At 55.3% G+C, this 22,820-nt stretch overlaps 1 protein-coding gene across 2 annotated transcripts in view; it reads right to left on the bottom strand.

Moving 5' to 3' along the window:
• CDH23 (cadherin related 23) overlaps positions 1–22,820 on the bottom strand; it is a 396,562-nt gene that overhangs the window by 325,012 nt on the left and 48,730 nt on the right. For both annotated transcript variants that reach the window (XM_082715700.1, XM_082715699.1), the window contains exon 3: positions 22,034–22,111. In XM_082715700.1, coding sequence (XP_082571826.1) covers positions 22,034–22,111 — 78 coding nt within the window. The remainder of the gene's footprint in view (positions 1–22,033; positions 22,112–22,820) is intronic.

Genomic DNA, 22,820 nt, shown 5'->3' with positions numbered 1-22,820 from the left:
ACAAACCGATACCCCCTGGACACGACACCCCAGAGAGCACGTGGGGGATGACGAAAGATCTTAGGAAAACCCAGGACCCACATGGGCTGGAAGGGTGGTGAATCTAATCACAGATGCCCTGGGCCAGTAGAACAAGGGGACTGGGATTGATGTGTGGGCAGTGGGAGCCACTGCTGGTTGTAGAGCCGAAGAGTGACATCACAAGAGCAATGCTTCAAAGATCCTGCATTATCATGCTCCAAGACCTGCCACAACTCACCATTACCTAGGCTCTGGTCCAGGTCATGAGGATCTGGCCTTGGGGTCCCCAGAGTGGGATGATGCCTTTTCATACCATCTTTTCAGCCGTGACTCCCTCCCTCCAGCCCCTCTCCTGCAGCTAGACCAGCTGACCCACTCTCCCCTGGGCACGGGAGACCACTCACTGACTCTGCTTACAGCATTCCGCCACCAAAATGCCATCGTTTCTCCTCTAATCTAAAGAGCTATCCACTCTGACATTCATTCATTCATTCATTCATTCACTCATTTATTCAATACCTTTTGAAGTCTCATTGTGTGCCAAGCCCCCAACTAGGCACAGGAACCCAGCACTGAAGAACAAAGTCCCTGCCCTTGTGAAACCAGATGGGGGGATGGGGAGGGAGGGAGGCAGACCATAAACACAAAAACAATGAATACTTTTGGATGTTAGGTGTCGAGGTAACAGAACAGGATAATGGGAGAAAGGGAAGGGAAATAGGTGTAGGGCATATTAGAGATGGTGGTCAGCAAAGCCTTCCAGAAAAATGAGCGATGAGAAGGTCCAAGTTTTTGCAATGTCTCTGTAAAGACCCAGGGTAAGAGTGTTCCAGATGGAAGGAGCAGCAAGTGCAAAGGCCTTGAGGTGAGAAGATGCTTAGCTTGTTCAAAAGACCAAAGGCACGTCCGGTAGCTGAAGCACAGTGAGCAGGAAGGAGGGTGATAGAAAAAGAAGTCAGGGAGGGGGCGGGGGAGGGGGGCAGTTAGGCCACATTACTCTGCAGGCCAAGGGAGCAGTCTGCATTTGGTCTAACTAGAGGGGGAAGCCCAGGGAGGGGAAGGGCTGTGCTGATCTATATTTTAAAGGAACTGTTCCAGCTGCAGGGCAGAGGGTGGACTGGGTGTCAGTGGAGGGAGGGGGCAGCAGGCTGACCTTCCTCATCCCTTCTGGAACCACCTGTCTAAGGACTTCCTCATTCAATCATTAAAGTGACACTCTGAGAGCAGCTTACTGTGTGCCAGCCCCACCCAGCTCCACCTGCCACCTGGGCAACTAACCTGGGAACGTCACGACCCTTCAGTCCCTTGTCTTGGACCCCAGAGAGGTCTCACTGTCTCAGCAGAGGCCTGTCCCACAGTACATGCTCAATGACTGCTCCGCACCACCGTTTTCATTGTTACTCTGCGTCAGCGATGTGCCCTCTCTGAATGTCTTCACTGGGGCTGCCATTGATTTGGGGCTCCACCATTAACTCCCATGACAGACTCTGGGTTACTGAAATCTTCATGTACAGGTGGATGGCTTTGCCTCCCCCAGATTGAAAATTCCGTTTAATATTAACAATAAACTTGAAACTCCCTTAGTGCCAAGCACAGAGCTCTGCTTGTGACACTTATGGGATGATACGCAGAAGCTGGAGGATGGTGGGGGGCGGGGGACGACAGAGGAGGGAAGCCTCTGCATTGGGCCTGGCCTGCCAGACAGGGCTGGGATGAATGCCACTGTGAGGGCCAGAGGACATTGTTCTTACAGCAGGGCACCCTTTCTGAGTGACCACAGCCCTCTTTTCCCTAGTGTCACCAAAAAGGTTGGCCAGAGGTCCTGGGGAGCAGGGAGACAAGGCCCAGTGGAAGGTAAGGACATCAGGGAGAAGAATGCTGAGCAGTGACAAGAGAGGGGACAGGGGCAGGGGGGAAAGGTAAATAAACAGGGACACTTGTCAGAGACTGCAGAGGGCTTAATGACTGGGCCCAGCACTCAGCTGGCAATGGGGGGACCGGGGTAGTGAAGTTGGGGGTCCATCCCTGGAGGACAGCCCCATCTGGGGAGGCCTGAGGATAGACAGGAATTAATGGCTGAACCCAAAATACTTAGTGTAACACAGAGGTCATGTAGAAACAGCCCAGAAGTCCAAAGCAAGAGTGGCTGATGCAGCCTGACGGTCACCCCCAAAAGAAGGGTGTCTGATAGGAGGCAGGTAGTGAGAGGACCCCCAGCATCCACCAAGACCTGCCCCAAATGTCGCTCCTGCTGGAGGCTGATGCAGAACAGTGCTATTCCAAGTGCTAGGGCTGCACGCTGAGCCACACACAGCACTCCTTTTGTCTTCAGCAAAGACCCCCAGTGCATCCCAGGGGCATTTGCTAAGATGTCCAGGCAAGATATGGGCTCTGACTATGGTGCCTGGGCCCCTCCCCAAGAGCACGCCTCTCTCAGGCACCACCCCCACCCCTCTCAGCTTGTGTCCCCCCCCCCCCCCCCGGGAGCCTGAGAGGGGTCTGACTTTCCCACTCCAATGGCATTCCTGGCAGATGGGGAGCCCTTGGGCCTGCTGCACATCCACAGGAGGGGCTCAGGAAACACTGCAGAGCTGAGTGTGAGCTCAGGGAATGCCAGAGACGCTCACTTCAAGACCATGCAGTTCCCCCAGGGGCATCTCATCTCCTCGGGGCAGAGACCCACTCTCTAGTTTGGGTTCCTTCACCACAGCACACATCAGCATTGTGGGGGAACCTGCCCCAACCCCCCACGCTCAAGACCATCCCAGACACAGTGCCTGCGAACCTCGGTGCACCTGCCTGTCCAAGTCAGCTCCCAGCCCTCCCTGCTCCTCTGGCCAGAACATTCTGTCTCCCAGAAAGGCCCCAGTCTGCTTCCCATTAGCTCCTGTGGGCAGGAGGGTGGGTTCCAGAGGCTGGGGCAGAGGAGGCAAAGACCTGCTTTGCCTGCTGCAAACTCCTCTAGCAGCTTGCCTGGAGCCCGGGGCTTCTAAACCATGGCAGGGGGCGAGCATGCATGCAGGTAAGTGCACACTCACCGAAACATACATGTATCTAACGATTTCCCACACCTTTCTGCCTTCCATCCCCCTGACCCAGCAGCCCAAGGGGAGCTGAAGGGCCAGGACAGAGGCCAGAGCTGTCAGGCAGGCTCTGTTCAGCCCTACTTCCTCTCTGATGGGGCAGAAGTAAAGGTCTGCCTCCCCCCACTCCGAAAGGTGGCTCAGGAACCAAGCCTGTGGGGCAGGACACAGAGGCCCCTGGAACCAAGGGATCCCAGTAAAGAAGAATGGAGGAGCACAAGGTGAGGCAGAAGGAGTGGGTCTCCTTCCCAATTCTCCTTAACTGGCAGTGTGACCTTGGGAGGCCACACACCCTCGTTGTGACTCACCAGCAAAGTGGGGAGAATAACATTAGCCAACACAGGTAAGTGCTGGCTGGGTACCAGGCACTGTCCCAAGCTGCTTACTTACTCCAGGCTTCTGTACTGCAGCCCAGTGTGGTAGGTACCACCATCATCCCCATTTCAGCATAAGGAAGCCCAAGCACAGAGAGGCTCGGTCCCTCACCCCAGGGCACACAGGTGGGAGGGGGCCGAGTCAGGCTCTGAACCCCAGCTGCTCCCATGTTCTTAGCCCCTGTACATACCACCTCCTTGCCTGCCACGCGCTTGTGGTACTGGGGATTCAGTAAGGGACTTGGTGAACGGCGTGCCATAGTGATTCGCAGAGAGTGGTCCCGAGAAGCATGGTGCCAACATCATGTGGCAGCTGGCGAGGAATGCAGAATCTCAGGCCCCACCCCAGACCTGCTGACTCAGACTGTGGGGCTGGGGTCTCACCGTCCGTTTTAGCAAGCCTTCTAGAGGATTCTAGCGCCTGCTGAAGTCTGAGAACCACTGGTGTAATACACTGCCCACAAAATTTCTTATGCACGTTCACACTTCTCTGTTAGTAAGCTCCACTTGCTGAAAAGAGATGACTATTCCAGAAGCCCAAACCCTGGAGATCATTCTCTCTCTCTCTCTTTCTCTGGGGTCTCCAAAGGGGCTCGTTCAGCCATCTTGCCTTGAGCGACCCTTCCTCACACCTCCTACCATGCTCCACAAAGCAACGATGTCCTTTCAGTAATAACCCCAGAGTGCATGCACCCCTACAGGGCCAGCAAGCTGTCCTTTCGCCGTCCCCCAGATTCCAACATTGTAATAAATAGCAGCTTCCAAGGTGGTCTGCAACTCTGTGGGCGTACACATGCACACACACACACACCGCACGCTGCCTCGTCCGTGGGCCCAGACGCTCCATATAGGTCGCTACAAACGCAGAAAAAGCCAAGAATGAAATCAAGATGCAGTCACACACTCTCACACAGACGCAGCGCAGAGACAGAGGCGTGTTCACGTGTAGAATGCTACCTTGCAAAGACACATCAGTACATGCACGTGTACATTCGTGTACACAGAGAGGCCGGGACATGTGCACAAGTGCACATATGCAGGCAGGAACCCAGACAGGCACGCGCGCGCACACACACACACACGCATGTGCGCTGCCTCTGCGGGAGGTGGTCCCTGACAGGGGTGGAGACGCCAAGTCCCACTTGCTTGACGGACCACCTGCTTTGCCTCTGTCCCCGGGGTGTGGCGGCGGGAGCCGGCCAGCAAGGCAGGGGTGACATGCAGGCTCCATGGAGACGTTCCCTTCTGAACAGCCCACTCCTCCCACCCTTGGGAAGAAAATTATGACTTTCTCAGGGAGGAGGTTTTTTTTTATTTTTTGTGTTTTTTCCTCTCCCCTCGTTTGGCACACGGCACTAATTTATGACTATTTTCCCAAGTCCGCTGAAGTAAGAGGGTAATGGCTTTCAGCCGTTTCCTTTCTCTCACCTGTCATTCACCACCGGCTACCTGACAGGACTGCAGACAATGTTCCAATCACAGGGGCTGTTTTTTTTTTTTTTTTTCCCAGGGAAGCGAAGAATTCATAGTGGCCGTGGGGAGAGTTATTTCACTCCCGGATGGAACGACGTCAGGTAAACAGCTGTAAAAATTCATAACCAGCGGGGCTGCCTCTGGATAGGGGGTGCGCACATCGCCCACAGCTCAGCCTCAGAGCTGGCCTGGCTGGGGGTCCGCAGAGCTGGGGGTCAATCAATGACTCAGGCCCTCAGCTTCCATTACCCCAGTGGACTCTAGCCTCTCGACCTTGAGCAGGTCACACTGCTTCTCTATGCCTGAAGTGTTCCAGCTGCTGCCTGGAAAGAATGTTCTTTGCCCTGAGAGGCAGGGGGATGATGACCAGGCATGGAACACAATCATCTAGAGCTTAGGTGTTCCCTTGTGGGGGTTGCCTGTCCCCATGTGAGTGACAGCTGGCGGACTGCCGAGTCTCAGTGGCTCGTGTGACAAGCTGAGGTACTCTGTACCAGCACACCATTCCATCAGATTCACAGGGATCACAGAAACATTCTCTCTCCTTGCTGTCCCGTACAGCAAGCCCTCTACACGTGCCCACTGACGGCTCGAGAAATGTGGCCAGTGTAGGTAAGACAGTGAGTTTCATGTTTCCATTTAGGTTGTAATTAATGGACTTTAAATAACCACATGTCTAGTGGCTGCTGTTCAGGATACTGTAGTGTTATACCTGGATGCTTGTAGCATCTTATACCGATGATGGGCCCTCCTCTGTGGTTGTGAGGACCAAATGCGATAATACATATAAAGTCTGGGCACCTAGCTGGCCGCTCTTATTCATACTATCAGACTCAATCAGAAGGACGGGAGGGAAGGGGGTCTGAATTCAGGAGTGTCAGGCTAGAGCAGCCCTTTAAGTGACCTCCTTTCCTGTCACTGGTCTTCAGTGTAACTGAGGGACACGTGGGACCCAGGACCGGGACCGACCATTAGTTGTCCAGGAGAGGTCCTGGTGTCTTGCACTGTCCTCCTCCTCCCCAAGCCCCACTGCTCACACTCTTGGCATGACCTGGACCCATAAGGAGGAATGATCAGCCCAGGCTCTGGCATGGTGAGGCTGAGTGAAATTGCTTTCGGATGAGAAAAGTCTTATCACAGATAATGGGTGGGGCTCAAAACACCCCTCTTCTTTGAAGCCAGAGTATCCTGGGAATACAGCAGGACCAGCTGGCAGGAATGACCCCTGGGGACCATCTCCTACAGCCCTGCAGGCAGGGACTCACTGACGGGCTGCCCTGGGTTATTTATAATTCCCCTGACCATGGGCAAGTTCACTGTTCCGAGCCTCAGTTTCCCCATCAGCTACATAGAGCCCTAAATACCCACCTGAGGTGATGATGAAGGTTGGATGGCGATAACACATGCAAACGGGTACCTCGTAGGCACTCAGTAAACAGAAGCCGTCACCACCACCATCATTTCCCTTATCCGGAGGGAGAAGGGTACACTGAGTGAGAGGCTAGTTGCTGGTGGTAGACCTCCCAAGTTCAAATACTCGCTCCAGCCCCGCTCACCAGCTGTGTGCTCTTGGGCAAGTCGCTGCAACTGTCTGTCTGTTTCCCCACCTAGGAAACAGTGATGATAAAGACGGCACCTTCCTCCCAGGAACATTAGAACGATCAAAAGAGCTCACAGCAGTCATGGACACAGAGTAAGTACTCCACAATAAGTGGCCAGTGGAAGAGAGCCCAGCATCCCTGGGTTTGGATCTGCTGACAGCAGAACCCTGCCCAGCGAAAGCAAAGGGGCAGAGGATGAGGAACTTACCACAAAAACTACAGGCAAAACAGAGCAATTCTAACAACCCAGTGCCTTTGACCTGAAGGATCCTGGCTCTTGGACATGCTGGGGGAAATTTGCCCCCACTGACACTTGCTCACCAGAGAGTCAACATCCTGATTTATGGCCAGGAAAACTCTGGCAACAGAGCCAGCTGTTACGAGAATATACACTTCCAGCGGCCCCTGGGAGGCTCAGTCAGTTAAGCCGCTGTCTTCGGCTCAAGTCATGATCTCAGGGTCCTGGGATGGAGCCCCGCATCGGGCTCTCTGCTCAGCAGGAAGCCTGCTTCCTCCTCTCTCTCTGCCTGCCTCTCTGCCTACTTGTGGTCTCTGTCCATCAAATAAATGAATAAAATCTTAAAAAAAAAAAAAAAAAAAAGAATGCACACTTCCTTCACCTTTAGTCCTGCTTTTCCCGCCACTCACCCTCCTTACCCGGAGCCAGACAGGGGAGGCTGAGAAAGGGACACTCTCCACGGTGAGGAATGGGGGTGGAAGGGAGGGAGAACCACCCTGTCCTTGTTCCTCATCATTCTTTCCACGGCCTCAGACTGAACAGAAAACACCTGGACAGGAAAAGGCAATCCTTCTTGCCATGCGGGTGACGGCAGGTGGGGGTTCACTGGCCTGGATGGTGTGCCAGGCTCTGTGCTGGGCCGATGTCACATGTCACAGTCCATATGTCATCCCTCCAAATAAGGACACCAGGCTGGAGCAGGGACAGCCCCCCTGCGGCTCCCAGGCAGAGCCTGTCTTCTCGATGTGGCCCCTGGTCTAATCTCAGGACGCAGCCTCCTTACTGTCATTTCTGAAGCGGACTCTGATATTTACCTTTTTCGGAGCTGAAAGGCAGTGATGCTTTTCCCAGGGCCACGTTTCTGGTTAATAAGGTAGGTAATCTCATTGTTAAAATATACATTCTCCTCAGCCCACCCTGAGCCCCGCCACGATGAAGCTATTTTCATCTAGGACAGAGGGAAATGCAGCTAGTAAGCATTTTGATTTTCCAAAACTGGCCTTTAGGCAGAAGGAGAGGCATCCATCCTCAGAACTGATGCTCTCTAAGAGAGAGGCAGGGACTGTGTGAGGCTCAGACCGTCAGTCTCTGAACAGGCATTTGCTTCTAGAAAGCACTTGTGCATGGAAGGCTGGGTGAGATTGCCAGGTGGGTCTGGAGTCACTGTCTCTGCCACTGAGCACCTAGTGGGGGCCAGGCCCTGTGCTCACCACATTCAGCACTTCCTTCAATAACCACAACAGCTCTGCAAAAAGCACCGGACCAGCTCCTTTTTAGAGATGGGAAAAGAGAGGCTCCCGGAGGTGAAGGAAGTACTTGAGGCTTTGGCATGCCTGGGGTAGAGCCAGGGCTCTGGCTTCCTCCCACCATGGTTCATGGGTCCTCATACCACACTGAAAGTGCTCAGCCGAGAGCTGGTGACCGATGGCTTGGCTGCTGACGATGAGGACAGTGGGTTCACTGGCCTCAGAAGCCACGTGCCCCTCTTCTTCCCCCTCCTCCCTGCTTAGGCCCTGAAACACCCGCCCCTTCCACTAGATCACATCTCTTTGGGCCGGGCTCCCTCGAAGCAGGTGGTTGTGGGGCGGGGGGGTACCTGAGGAGGGAGCAGTTCCCTTCTCCTTAATTGACTGTAAATTGCTCCAGAGCTTTTAATGAAGGCTGTCAGGAGTAATTATGGCCGCCGCATGGCCACTTTGTGTAAACACTGAAGGTGGGGCTAGGGGCAGGCCACGCTGGGCATCTCACATCTGGGCTCTCCTGCTCCTCTCTCCTCTGTGGACCTGTCTCAAGTCACACCTCCATCTCCCGAGGAGAAGCTAGAGCTGTCGCAAGCAGGGAACATGGGACACATGCAGCCGGGTGAGGGGCAGTCCTGGGGAGCCCCACACCGGGTCCACGGGATGGCCACCTCCGGGGCTATGGGATGGGCAGACCTGGACGGAGGACTCATGCCAGACCCACCAGGAGCCAATTTCAGAGGCAGGGGAGAGACATGGCAAGGGCAGCTATGAGAACCTGTGGAAAACGCACATGTGCGGGCCCCACGTGGGCTCACCTACTGAGTCAGAAACTCGGAAGGGTGTGGTAACAAGCCCTCCAGGGGGTTCTGAACTGCTGGGGAGAGGGAAGGAACAATGGGAGAGACCTCCTAGCCTTGGCTTACGAGATGGGGAAACTGAGGGCTGAAAAGCTGAGGGCGTTTACCTAGGGGCACACAGCTGGGAACAGAGCCAAGGGCACCCCGAGGGTTGGACTGTCGGATTCAAACCTTGGCACTGACACTTCAAGTCAGGGGACGAACTTCTCATCTATAAAGCGGGGTCAGCAGTGGCCCCGTGAGTCATCCAGGGGACAGGAGTGAGGGAGCCCAGCACAGGCTCTGTGCGTTGTTTCCCCCAAGGCTCTGCCATCACACTCCAAGTCCCGTGGTGTGACAGGACGTAGAGAAGGGCAAGAGCGAGGAGATGTGGACTGTGTTAAAAAGAACAGAATGCTGGTGCCAGCACCACCCCTGGACAGACAACGTAAGATGTTACACGCAGAAGGAATGCCACCTGGGGCCAGTCCCTACCAGACGCTCCAAAGGGGACACCAAGAAAGGAAGGACCTCACTGTCCAGCCACTGTGCATTCCAGGCAACCCCACCGACCTACAAGGCTTTAAGACCTGGTCCTTGCCCTCCAAGAGTTTATAACTTGGTCTGTCTCCTAGAATACCAAGGTGCTGTGGGGGAGGCTGATAAGGACAGACATCCAGGGTGACCAGGGCTGACCTAGGTGGCCAGAACCCCTCAAGCGGCTTTGCGGCCCTGGCCTCATGCCCTTGTGTCAGTGCCGAGCAAAGCTGAGCCCACCAGGTCACCTCCCAAGTAGCATACTGCATCCGATCGGCCAGGGAATCCGCCAGCCTGCAGAGCCCGTATTGCGGGCCACGAGGCTGGGCTGACCCCGGGGAGACAGGCTGCCACAAATCAAGCAGATATAGCTGCAGGCTCTCATTCACTCACCTCCACTCTATACCACAGGTGTGAGGAGCCTGGAGCCAGGGGGCCACACAGGGACCCAGCAGGGACCCAGCAGGGGGGTGCCATTGTCCTCACCCCTCATCCTGGGGCAGGACTTGATGAACAAGGAGGGAGGGACAATGACCTATTCGCCAAGAGGCTGGAAGCTGCTTCTGGGGGACCAGACAGGGCAAGCGGGATGCCTGGGTGCTGCTGGCACCACTCGCCGGGAGAATGTGGGAGACCAACGCCACCTCCCTGGCCATCAGGCTGAGTTATCCACGACATAGGGTTTCTCTAGAGAGCTCATAAAGCAGCTGATGCAGCGAAGCAGGTCTACATTCAATAATCCCTCCATCTCACTCCGGTCGGACGCCGGCATGTTCATCTTGAATTATCCTTTTCAAAGGCCGAATCAATCCTAGGAAGCATAGAGGCTCTGGCCACTCACAGTCTTGCTGCCGAGAGAGCCAGAGAAGTAGGGTCCCTGAGCAGCGCTAGGACACCAGGGGTGGGGACAGAGAGAGGCGGTGGAGGCACGTCCTCTCCCTTGTCTGACGGCACGGGGCCCGTGGGGACCAGAGTTGAGGCTCTTGTCTCCTGGTTCACTGTGGCATGCAGACAGGGTTGGGGAGGGCAAGAAAGGCCAGAGACGGTGGGTGAAGCGCTGGTACCAGCCCCGGGGAGGGGGCCTACTCTGATCCTCACCTACCCTGATCTCCTCACCCCCAGGGAGGGTCAAGTGTTGGTTATGGAGGGAGAAAAACCTGAGTTTGAATCCAGCTCTGCAACTTCATGACCATGAGCCTTGGGGTGGTGACCACCTGGCTAAGCCTCAGTTTTCCTCATGTGGAAAATGGGCTCAATAACCACCGCCTTCATGGGGTACTGTGAGCATGGAATGAGCAGGCAGGCAAAGCCTTTGCACAGCACCTGGCAGACAGGAGGATCACCGAGAGGGTGAAGATGGGCAAAGTCTGCCCTAGGTCAGAGGGCCAGCCATGGGAGCTAGGGGCCTCCAGAATCAGGCAGAGCAGACTCAGGGGCAGGGGAGCAGACAGACTCTGGGGGCTCTGGGCAGACTGGGATGAATGGGGAGCAGCAGCAGGAGGCACACCACCCATTAGCAGGTGGGTGACTCTCATTGCCCAATGAGGCAGGGAGGTGTCCACAGCTCCAAGGGCCCACCTGTCACCTGCACCAGTCTTAGCAGACAGCTGTGCCAACTGGGTTCCTGGTCAGGCCGGGAAGGGGGTACCAGGGATGTCTGGGACTCTCCCACCTAGAAAAGGAAAGCATCCTTTGGGAAAGTAACACATTAAACCTTAGCAAATATTTATGTGTTAGACACAGTGGGTGTTGGCCACTTGGGTGTCCCCAACCTGCTTCTCAACTAGTTGGGAAAAGCACTAGTTAATGATGACTATTAACAAAGGTTAGTGTCTATTAGTGCCAAGCACAGTTCTAAATGCCCAAAGTTAACTTCTCTAACCCTCGCCACCACCCTACCAGTGTACACAGTGTGTTCATCCCATTTTCCAGCTGAGTACACAGAGGCAGAGAGAGGTTATGTGGCTGGTGATACAGGTCACACATGCTGAAGATGCAGTAGAAAGCTTCTTGGAAGAGGAGGCACTAAGGACAAGGAGCTCGATAAAAACAGTATCCACCATTTTCCCGGGAACTTTCTTTTCAAAGCTCTTTCATGAAGCTCCCTGTGAAGGTGGCTAGGCAAGGACGGTCATGCCTGTTTCCGGAAGAGGAGAATGAGGCTCAGAGAGGCTACAGGTCCTGCCTGAGGTGACCCAGCTAGGAAGTGGCAGAGCTGGGATCAGAAGCCACACCTCAGCTTCCCTCCCCATGCCTGGTGCGCTGCATCAGGGAGAGGAAACAGACAGGTGCCAGGGGAGGGGACCTGGTGGGGGAAAGCCCTGCACCAAGCGCCCACTTTCCTGAGCATGCACACCGTCTCTGACAAAACCCCTGGAGCTCCGATTCCGGGCTAAGCTGCAGGTGGGCAGTCGGGCTCCTAGGTCCCCTGAGCTGTGTAAAGAACAGCCGAGGCAAGGAATGTGATGACAAGTTCCAAACCAGCTCTGCCGGTACAGTCTCCCCAGCCAGCTGGAAGGTTGGCGGCTCTTGTCAATCACACCTTTCGGCTGGCTCCCGGGGAGCCCAAGTGTTCCCGGGCTCGGCTGCAAGCTCACCTCCTCCACCGGTGACACGTCTGAGCCCAGCTCCCTTGTCAGCCCACTGGCTCCCCGCAGAGGAAGTGCCTGCCGCTGGGTCACAGCCCAGCTAGCCGATGCCCCCACTACCTTCTTGGAGGGTCACTAGGAAGGGATGTGGGCCTAGGAGCAAGCAATCTGGTTGACCCCATACACTCATCTATCTTCCCCGTCACTTTTTAGCAATAGATCCAACTCCGCATAGTGTGTCTGGCAAGGATTAGCATCTTTTGGTAATGCAGGAAGTGAGGCCTGGACAGGGAAATTGACTTGCCTAGGCTCACTCAGCTGCATGAGCAGAGCCAGGCAGAGACCCAGGCTCCTGCCCCGGGCCTGGGTGCCCACACCAAGCCGTGCTGGCCACTGTCCCCTCCCTGGAGCAGTTTTGTCTTCACCTTAGGCAGGCCCTTGGTCCCTGAGACCCTTTCCCGGTGACAGACTGCGGAAAGGCCCAGACTATCCTAAGAGGTAGCACAGTGGGGTAGTAAGTGAGGATACCAGACCCAGAATTCTTAGGATCCAAATCCTGACTGCGTTGCGGGAATTTGGGCAGCTTGCTTGACCTCTGAGTCCACAGCACGGGGATCACGACAGAACAGACTTCCCATCATTGCTGCAAGGATTCAGTGAGACCATGCAGGGAACCCAATGAGTAAGACGCAAGTCCTAAATAATTACCGTTATTATTTTTATTTTTAACCACAACAACCTATTTCTGCCATCCAGGACACAACACAAATTGCTTGTTCCATGGTTGGCCAGCCTATTCTAGCACCTTCTGAAATGCCTCTCCTACGGCTTCAGCCTGTCAAAACCCAACTGCTCACTGCCACCTTTCCTATACAGCCTTCTCTGTTCCTGGGCCCAGGGTGAATTCCTTCCCACTCTGAGCATTAGCAGCATCTGTAGCTCCTGCCTTCCACTCGCCCGGGGTGGGCTGGGCACCTACCATGGGTCCCCTTCTCCACTCCTAACGGGGGCTCCTTCAAAGCAATGACCCACACACAGAATCCCCAAGTTGTGGTTAAGTGCACAAGCCAGGGGTAAGGCAGCAATACACTCAAGCCCAATTTCCAGCCCATATTAGTTGCTTAACTTCTCTGAGCCTCTGCCCCTCCTCTGTAAGGTGGGGGTATATGAACCACTTTTTGGGTTTGCTATAAGGATTCAACGCACCATGTGTGTGAAGTGCTTCCCTAGACACAGAGCAAGTGTGGAACAAAATATAGCTGCTGCTCCCCCAGCTACATTGAATGTACATGTCTCTACCCAACCCTGGAGCACGGCCTGGCACAGGTGTCCAGTGCAGGTCATTAACAGCCTATCCACACGACAGGTGGTACACCATCGTTATCATTAGTGTTATTACGGCAGCATCCAAAATGCCCAGCCCACCCCCATCCATGGGTTGAGGGGCAGTCTCTCCACGGCCGGGGCTGTCACAGGCTCCAGATGTGTCCAGGGAGGGGTCTCAGGGGAGTGGCTACAGAGCCACCCCCTACCAAGGGTATACCCTTTGAGGGCCTATGTTACCCTAAAGAAAGACAGAGAGGAGGCAAGGCCACAGAAGTTTCCAGGCCCTTCCAGGGATCCTGTAAGTCACCCTGCTCCTACTCCTAGAAGAACAGTAAAATCCCTATTCTGAGGTCGCCAGGAATGCAGGGCCCCGGATGCCTTGGGTCCCAGTGTCTGATCATCTGGACAAAGGGAGAGTCACCTTCTTCCCTCCAAAATCTTACACCATCCCCCTTCCAATGCCAACAGCCCCAGGGAACCTCTAGGCTCCCTCATTACTTTCCTTAAGCACTGTACCCCAGACTGTGGCAGCTGGGAGGTCCCTTCTCCAAATCTCAAGTCCCAAGCTCCCAGCTGACTGACCCCTTTGTCCCCAGGCCCCCAGGAGCCCAGTGCCTGCATGGGCAGAGTCCCCTCCAGCCCCTTCTGCAGCTGGGCTGTGGGGTCTGGGCAGTCTTCATTCTGGAATGCAACAGTCAGTCTCTGGAGCCCTTGGGCACGCTCCCCACCATGGGCCTCAGTTTCCCCATCTGGAAACGGAGAGTGTCCGACAAAGGCAGTGGTCATCGAGATGCCTTGCAGGAGGCCCTAAGCTATTCATCACAGGCCTTCAGAGGGTCCTTCGGGTGCGGGGTGAAAATGAACACAGGCTGTGACATCTCCCCACAGTCTACATCTGGCCCTAACTTCACCCACAGATGATTATTTCTCCTTAGCATTATTATCGTCTAAGACACTGTATATTTTCTATATCGATACAGGCTAGCGGGCTACACAGTCTCTGTACAGGGGGTTGGCAGAAAAGCCCAAAACATGTGCAGGGCGCACACCCCTGATACCTGGGACTCTATCTCTGGACTCCCCATATCTAATTCCCCCCAGCCCCATCATGCCTCTGGCTTTGCCTCTGACCCTTGCCAACCAACTGCCCTGGGGAACCAGGACCTCCTCTCCTCCGTGTCAGTCCTAAAGAATCCTTTGGTTAAGAGAGAAACCATTCTCACCCTGTGATTCCTTCATCCTCTCCTGAGACATGATTTCTTCTCTTTACAGAATGGGAGAGGGGCTCAGGGAAGAGGGACAGCCTCCTCTAGGACACTGGGTACAGGGAATGGTCCCAGGAGAGGCCGAAACCTCTCCCAGACTCCCCCTCCTACCCACCCCTCTCCACGTCTGCTCCGAAGCCCCATGCAGGTCTGGCCCTCCATTCATCCCAGCGGTCCTGGTGCTCAGAGCTCTGTAGGGACTCCCCGCGGGAGCCGTTCCCAGCACTCACTGGCACTCTGCTCCTCCATCTCTGCGACCGCTACTGTGGGGTCAGCCCACCTGACAACTGCTCTCCCCGGGTCCAGACGGAACAGCTGGGCACTGATGGCGTTTGCCGGCAAATTAATCAGCGCCGACCGGCCGCGGTGCCAGGCGCTGCTGGGCCCGATCCATCCTGATGAATCCCAGGCTCCCGCCTTAATGGCTCCTGACAAGACTAATTAAGTCGTGCGGGTGATTAGCGCGGGCATTATCACCTGAACTGTGGCTCGGGATGCTTTGAGGGATCCTGAGGGGGTCTCCTGGGGGGGAAGTCAGCTCTGGGTACAGCGACCTTGGTGACCAGTGGAGGGTCCGGGAGCCCAGGGGAGGGGGCTCCGTGTCCACTCAACCTCATGCCTTCTTCGCTCGTCCCTCTAGACTCACTCAGTGTCTGCTGAGGCCGTCTTCGTACCCCGCGCGGTGCCCGGCACAGAGCACATGCGGGCCCGGCTCGCTCAGGGGCCAGCGGAAGACGCCCCGCCTCTCCGAGGCTCCCCGTGGGGGCTACGAGAGGCCAGGTGTTGAGAACCCTTATTGGAGGCCCTGGCAGGAGGCTGGCAGTCAATAAATGCTGGCTAATGTTATCGCTCCACATCTTACATTATATACATAAAGACTAAAATTATAATTAATTGTAACGTCGATATTCATAAAAGTAGTAAGTAAAAGTGAACAGCCGACGGGGAGTTGCCCACAAATAACTGTGAGGATACTCACTGAGAGCTTGCAGAGAGGCAAATACAAAGCCAGGGGGCGGGGGGCGGGTGGCAGTGTGGACTCACAGAGCAGGTGATATCTGAGCTACAACTGGAGAGAGGAGTGGGAATTCCCCAGGCAGGAAGGGGAAGAGCACTTCCTGCCCAGGGGCGGGCCGGGGAACGGCACAGTGGGGAGACAGAAGGGAGGTGTTGGGCTGCTGAGTATGGCCCCGTGGCTGGAGATCGGGGCGTCTGTGGGAGTGGTGGGTGACAGGCCGCGATGAAGCATTGTCACTTCATGAGGCCCTTGGGTGGCTTTTGGCTGGTGGTGTTTAGAACCAGGATAGAAGGAGTGATGTTGGTGGGGACACCACCCCCTCCAGGAGCTGAGGTATGAAGATCAAGGTCATGGCCAAGGGAGATGGACTAGATGTCCTCCGCCTCTCACAGAGCTCCTCTGTCAGCCCTGAGGGTCCCCACCAAACACACCACATGCAGCCCTAGCAGGCTGCTGGAATGATAAAAACACGGCCTCGGCACAGGCGAGCATCGTCATTCACAAGCACAGGCACGCACAGTGTCTGTGCCATCTGGGGCACACGCTCTCCCGGGCCCACTTCCTGGGCAGCCATCCCTGTCATCACCAACACCTCACTCCTGACACCCTTGGGAGGGGAGCACCTGGAATGAGACTGCAGGAGGGAGGGTGAGCCGGAACCGAGCCAGCTCCAGCCCCTGCCAGTTGGAGCCACACACACACACCACCACCACCACCACCTCCCCCCTGCCACACTTGCACTAACCTCACTGCTTCCCCGATGCGCCCTGAGCCCCAGGCTCAAGCCAGGCCCCGAGCTGGGTTCTGGGGACAAGGAGATGGTCCGGGCCACCTGGAGGCAATGATAGTGCAACAGTGGAGGCAGATAAACAATGGAGCCACAAGAGCACTGTGGCTGGGACTAACAGGAAAGAAAGCAGCGCTTGAACCCTGCCTGGAGAAACCCAGGAAGGCTGCAGGGAGGGGGCAACATCCGAACTGACCAGAGTGACCAGCGGAGGCTCACTCACCATGTTCCAAGCAGCAGGAATAGCCACTGCAAGACCGAGGTGGGAACCCGCCTTTCATGCTTGCAGAGCTGCACAGGTAGAGTGGGTAGGGGACAGGGAAGGAGATGAAGTCTGACAGGGAGCTGGAGGTCCACCAGCCTTTGTGTCATTTTCATTCCAAGTGCGATGTGGGACTTGAGCACACCCCATGAGGGGCTCTGCTTTGGCTTCAAAAGCACCCTTTGACCCCTTGGTTGCAGAGGTGGGGAAAGGCTGTAGCAGGCCAAGGAGACAGGGAGACCCCAGAGTCCATTAAGAAGCTGCTGGACTGGGGCACCTGGGTGGCTCAGTGGGTTAAGCTGCTGCCTTTGGCTCAGGTCATGATTTCAGGGTCCTGAGATCGAGCCCCGCATCGGGCTCTCTGCTCAGCAGGGAGCCTGCTTCCTCCTCTCTCTCTCTCTGCCTGCTTCTCTGCCTACTTGTGATCTCTCTCTGTCAAATAAATAAATAAAATCTTAAAAAAAAAAAAGAAGCTGCTGGACTAATCCAGGCCTGGACTGTGGTGGCAAGAGCCGAAGGAGCGAGAAGTGAGAAGATTCTGGAAATATTTTGAAAGTGGAGCCAACAGGGTTTGCTGATGTACACTGAGGGAGAAAGGGAAGGCACCGGACAACCCCGAGTTTCTAGCCTGAGCAATCCAGGGTGGGGGTGGGATGCAGGGGCAACTGAGACGGGCAAGCCTGCAGGGGAAGTGGGGTCTGGGGGAAGGGCAGGAGTCTGGCCCAGGTGCACTGAGGCTGGGAGCTCTTCCGACACCCAGGTAGAAATGCTGAGCACAGAGGTAGGCATGCAAGTCTGGAACGTCTTCTGGGAGGAGGCCCAGGAAGGAAACAGAAGGCTCTGAATTACCAGCATACAGAAAGGACCTGAAGCCATGAGACCAGAGGAGATGGCCATAGGGCTAGAACATGGGAAAGGCATACAGAGCTGGGCCCGGGGCCCTGCAGCGCTCAGAGAGGCAGGAGGCGCACTGGAGGCTAAGGAACAGCCGGAGAGCTGACGCCTGAAAGAGAAGACCGATTGCCGGAAGGCCAGAGGTCTGAGAATTGAGGACTGGCTTGAGCCACCTGGAGATCGTTGGTGACATTGATGTGGCCATACTGGTGAGTGTCTTGAGTGGATTCAGGAGGTCACCTGGAGACAGCATCAGGAAGCATCCATCCCTCATCCTAAAGGTACCATGTGGCCATTCACTGCTGACAGCTGGGGCCACCATGGGGGCGAGGCCACCAGCCCAAGCAGGCATGGAGTCCTTGACCTGCCCTCACTCTGCCCCTCCCAGGATGGCTCGGCTGCCAGTGACAGATAGTCACATCTGCAGCAAGACACACAGGGACAAGGGGGCCCTGAATGTTAACAGGCTGGGGGCCGCGGGAGGAACAGAGCTACCTAATGACTTCATTTGGCTCCTGTCTTCCCTGGCTGGGAGATGGTCCTCAAAAAGAACATCAGGCAAAGGGAATTGGAACTGGAGATGGGTGAGGAGATAGAGCGACATGACGTGTAAGCCTCCGCAAGAGATCTGGGATGGCCAAGCTGCGCCCTCCCACTCCGCTCCCCATATGCTCCGCTCCCCATACTGTGGGCTGGGCCTGAGGCGGGCACGTAGAGAATGGAAAGGCTCAGAAGGTTTGTGCTGAATCCCAGTCGCAGTCTCCAGCCCGAGAGAGAACATTCACAGAAACTGCAAACCCAAAGAACCTGCAGGTAACTCTACCCCGATTCTTTTTTTTTTTTTAATATTTTATTTATTTATTTGACAGAGAGAGATCACAAGTAGGCAGAGAGGCAGGCAGAGAGAGAGAGGAGGAAGCAGGCTCCCTGCTGAGCAGAGAGCCCGATGCGGAACTCGATCCCAGGACCCTGAGATCATGACCTGAGCCGAAGGCAGTGGCTTAACCCACTGAGCCACCCAGGCGCCCTCTACCCCGATTCTTAAAAGGAATCTGAAGACACGTTAGTTAAAACACTGTACGCTACCCCCAAGCACTCAATAAACATAGTTATTATAATAATATGTATTATACATATATAGTGCATCATGTGTTATTATTATTAATTTGTAAGGCTCCAGTGGTCTGAATCAGGCTCAATGGGTGGGAGTTCCAGGGACAGATTTCAGATTAATATTAGGAAGAATTTTTCATCCCCAAAACTGTCCCACAGCCCGTGTCTTACTGGGATCACGAGCTCCCCATCATCGTGCATAAGCAGAAGCCAGATAATCAGCCCCAGAGCTGCCCACAGCTCTGACCTCCACTTTCAGACTGGCTTGGGCTCCACCTCCAAGTCACTGGTATTGACCAGCCCGCTAGACCCAGTTCTTCTCTGCACTTGTCTGTCCCCACCGCAAAGCTGTGGCTGGCAGGACAGCTCAACCAGTCATCCTTGGGCCACACATAGGCCTTCCTTGCAGTAACAAAACACTCCAGGTATGGAATCCAAAGAGGGGGCCCTCCCATCCCCATTTTACAGGCTGGAACACTGGCGTTCAGAAAGCAAAGGGCCAGTGAGAGCCAAGCCCCCAGGTCAAGTCTCTGGGCCGCCCTGTTCCACATAGCAAGCAGAGGTCCAGCCCCTTGGACAAGCTGTTTCAACCCCCATCCTCGCCCTGGCCTCTGCCAGTCTGAGGTCTGCACCTGCCCCAACCACGTGGGTCCACATCAACCTCTGAATGGCCCAGGGCCACAGAGGTGACAGCACTCAGGGAAGGTCCCCAGGCCTGTTATCTGAGGGCCTGGAGATACACCGGGCTAGTAGGACTACCCAAGCTAAAGCCCACAGGGCCCATCTTTCTAATGCCCTCTCATTGGTGAGATGGGAGATAAGGCCCAGAGAGGGACAGCATTGTGCCCAATACCACACAGTGAGGAGCAAAAACTGAATTCATGCCTTTCAAGCCAGAGCTTGCTGCCTGATCTTGATGCCAAAGGAAAGGAGGAACTAGGAGGGTAAGAGCCAGCTCAGCACCAGCCCCTGCCCAGAGAGAGGAACTGAGCCGTCTTCCAGCTCACTGAGCTCTCTCTCATTCCTACGGTCCCCCAGAGCCAAGGATCAATCCCCATTGCACCAGACGGACGCCCCTGCTGGGACTGCCGGGCGCAGCCTTAATGGGGCCGTGTCCTAGCAGTTATTCCTGGAAGCCGATCGATGCTAGCATTTGCAGAAGACAATCAAGAACCAGAGCCCAAGGTAGCTAGAGCAGGGCCTGCTGGAGGACTCCCTGCGGTGGGGGCATGGGCCTAGGGCTCATCACTATCAGCCCTGGCCGACCGCTATCCTCCCCACCCCCCACCTTCCCAGCCCTCAGGTCTCTGTGAACCCCACACTTGGAGCTGGGCAGGCTCACAGCTGGAGTGCATGGAGCCAGCACCGCTGACCTGGAGCGGCCTTCCCCTGGTCCATTAGTGGCTCGGCCACACCTCTGCCTCAATGGCCCACCTGTCTCTAATGTATTCCCTCCACCACAGATGGGGTCAAAACAGACCCTTCTGAAAGTCAGCTGTAGGAAACAGTGTGGGAAGGAAGGAAAGGAAGCCCTTTGGGACTCTGCTTGAGGCCCACCACCTCCCCAGATCCTCTCCTGCTCCCTCCTGCCTCTGCTCTGTCTCCAGAGGGATGCCCCTTCCTCCTTCAATCCTCTACCGGGACTTACTCAGACATCCAGCCCGGCCCCCATCAGCCTGACATTGACTTGTTTATGCCCTCATCGAATTCCTATCTGGAAGCACAGCGGCCAGGCCTAGCACAGAGGGGGCATGCCCTCTACGTCTGATAAACTGAGGAAGCCCCTAATGATGACGAAGGCTGCTAACATCCCTTCCTTTTCTGAGCCACACGAACCAGACACCTGCCCTCCTCTCTCGGCACTGACCCCATGCTAGGTCTAGGTGTGGGGAGAAACCCCAGATGAATCCAGAAGCCCACAAACAGGTCCTGACACAACCCCAGGGGGAGAAAATAGCTCAGCAGCACCCCCAAGGGACTTCTAGGTACGCTCCCCACCCCCCACCAGGAGGAGAGTAAGCCTGTGGAAGAACTTTCCAGAGAGACAGGCAGCCTCCTTCTGGGAGGACCCTTTAAATACCTACATCCACAAATCCAGCCTTTCAGTGTTGATCCAAGGGGGCAGCTAGTCACCAGAAAAACTGTCACATTCCACAGAGCCCCCCCCCTGCCCCAACCCACCATGGGCCCTAGAAATGAAATGTCCCTGGGTGGTGGGGACAATCCCCACAATAGTCAGAAACACACCTGCTATGCCCTGTCCCCACCTGGAAAAAAGCTTCCATCAGGAAGACTGGAAGGAAAGGCGTCTTCAGGGGCTGCTGTCATGCCCCCCAAACAGCAGGAGAGAGTCTGGGGCCTGCTAAGGCTCCCCTCTTCAAGCAGAGATTCTCTTTGAAGAATTTTGCATCTCCTCCATCACACAACTACATTTGATTTTAGATAAAAGAGTGTTTAAAAATGACCTACGTGTTCAATACCTTCACACCCCTCCCCCCTGCTTGCCATCCCACTTCATTTTCAAGGACAAGCGATGCTCCAGAAATATACACCAGGCCTACCCCAGACATACGCTGCTTCTCGTGCACACCCCCACCCCCAGACCCGAGAGAGAGAAGCCAGAGATGACAGGCACTTTCCCTACAGTGACACCCACAAGAATGAAGACCAAGGAGGGAATGTGGCTGGAGGCGGGACCTTTCCAGGCCCCGCTGTTTGCCAGCTTGCTCCCAGGAGCGAGAGTCTTCCCATCAGCATGGCGGCAAGATTGGTTTGTTCCGTGAACCACCATTTCTTGAGACACTTCTGGTCCTCAGAGCCAAGCAGACGTCACAGGGCAGTGCGTGCCCATCTCCGGCCACAGGTACAGAAGCCAGGCGCTCCGGAAGAGGAACGAGTGCCAAGCTGGGTCATGAAGTGACTCAAGCTGGGGTGGAAAGGGATGCTTGTGATCACCTCCTAAACAGCCCAATTTTTTCCCCTCATGACCAAAACAGGCGTCCTCAATGCAGAAAACTCAGTGATCACAGCCAAGTACAGATGGCTACAACAAACTCTATGATGGCTGCCATCTTTAACATATCACAGAGAAGAGGAACGAGCCATTTGTAGAACAAAATGAGTGCAGGAGTAGAAGTCAAGCAACTTGGGCTCAATGTAACAAATCCTTGGACATTTCAAACTCCCCTGTGTTGGAAGGAGCAGCCCTAGAAGTACTGAGTGCCCCATCCCTGGGGACAACCAAGGAGAGGCCATATGAACATCATGGAAGAGTCTCCAGTGATGGGTAGAACATGGCCTCCATCTCTAGGATCCCCTTCACTTGGGGGAGTGGAACCCACCCCACCGTCCAGTGGCCCCTGTGCCAACTCACCCACAGGCGTGTCCTCGCTGATCAGCAGGTACGTGTCAAAGAAGTGGTTGATGAAGAAGGGCAGTCGGTTCACCTGGCCTGGAGGTCAGAGGACAAGAGCGTCAGTCAAGTACCCTCAGGCCAGCTTCTGGAAGGAGACACGGAGTGGGGGCCGCAGAGGGTGTGGAACCTGCATCCAGCGCCACGGCCACCTTCCTAGGACCCCCAGCGAGTCCCCGTCCGGCCTCGAGGTAAATGGGGAATAATGCGGGTGGGGAGGTCCTACGGTGAGCGAGACCACCAGCGCCATGCGGCTCTGGCACCCTGGGCACCACATGGAGACGTGCTGAAGCATGAAATACATGCAGGGCTGCAAAGACTTGAAAAAAAGACTATGAAAAAAATGGGTGTAAAATATCCCATTAACCTTCGATATGGATGACGTGGTGAAATGAAAATATTGCGGATATATTGGATGGAACTTATTATTAAAATGGGTTTCTTTTCTAATGCAGCTCCTAGAAAATTTCAAGTCACACACATGTCATATTCCCACCAGGCCGCATGGCAGCAGGTGGCGGGTGTGCGTGTCGAGGCCCCGGGCTGTGCCTCAGAGCAGGGCATGGCACTCAGGGGCTCTCAGCAGCCATCTGTCATGGGAAGGCGTAGCCAGCCCATCCCACGGGGTGTCACAAGAACTGCCACCTATGGGACCTTCTCCCTCCATCTTCACAGGACAGCCAGGGCTATCCTCTCCCCATCTTACTGTTGGGGAGAACAAGGCTTGTAGGGGATCCGTAGTCACTGG

This window comes from Mustela nivalis (genome assembly GCF_964662115.1).
Source record: "Mustela nivalis genome assembly, chromosome: 2".
NCBI classification, from domain to species: domain Eukaryota; kingdom Metazoa; phylum Chordata; class Mammalia; order Carnivora; family Mustelidae; genus Mustela; species Mustela nivalis.
This window is presented reverse-complemented; position numbering and strand designations above follow the sequence as displayed.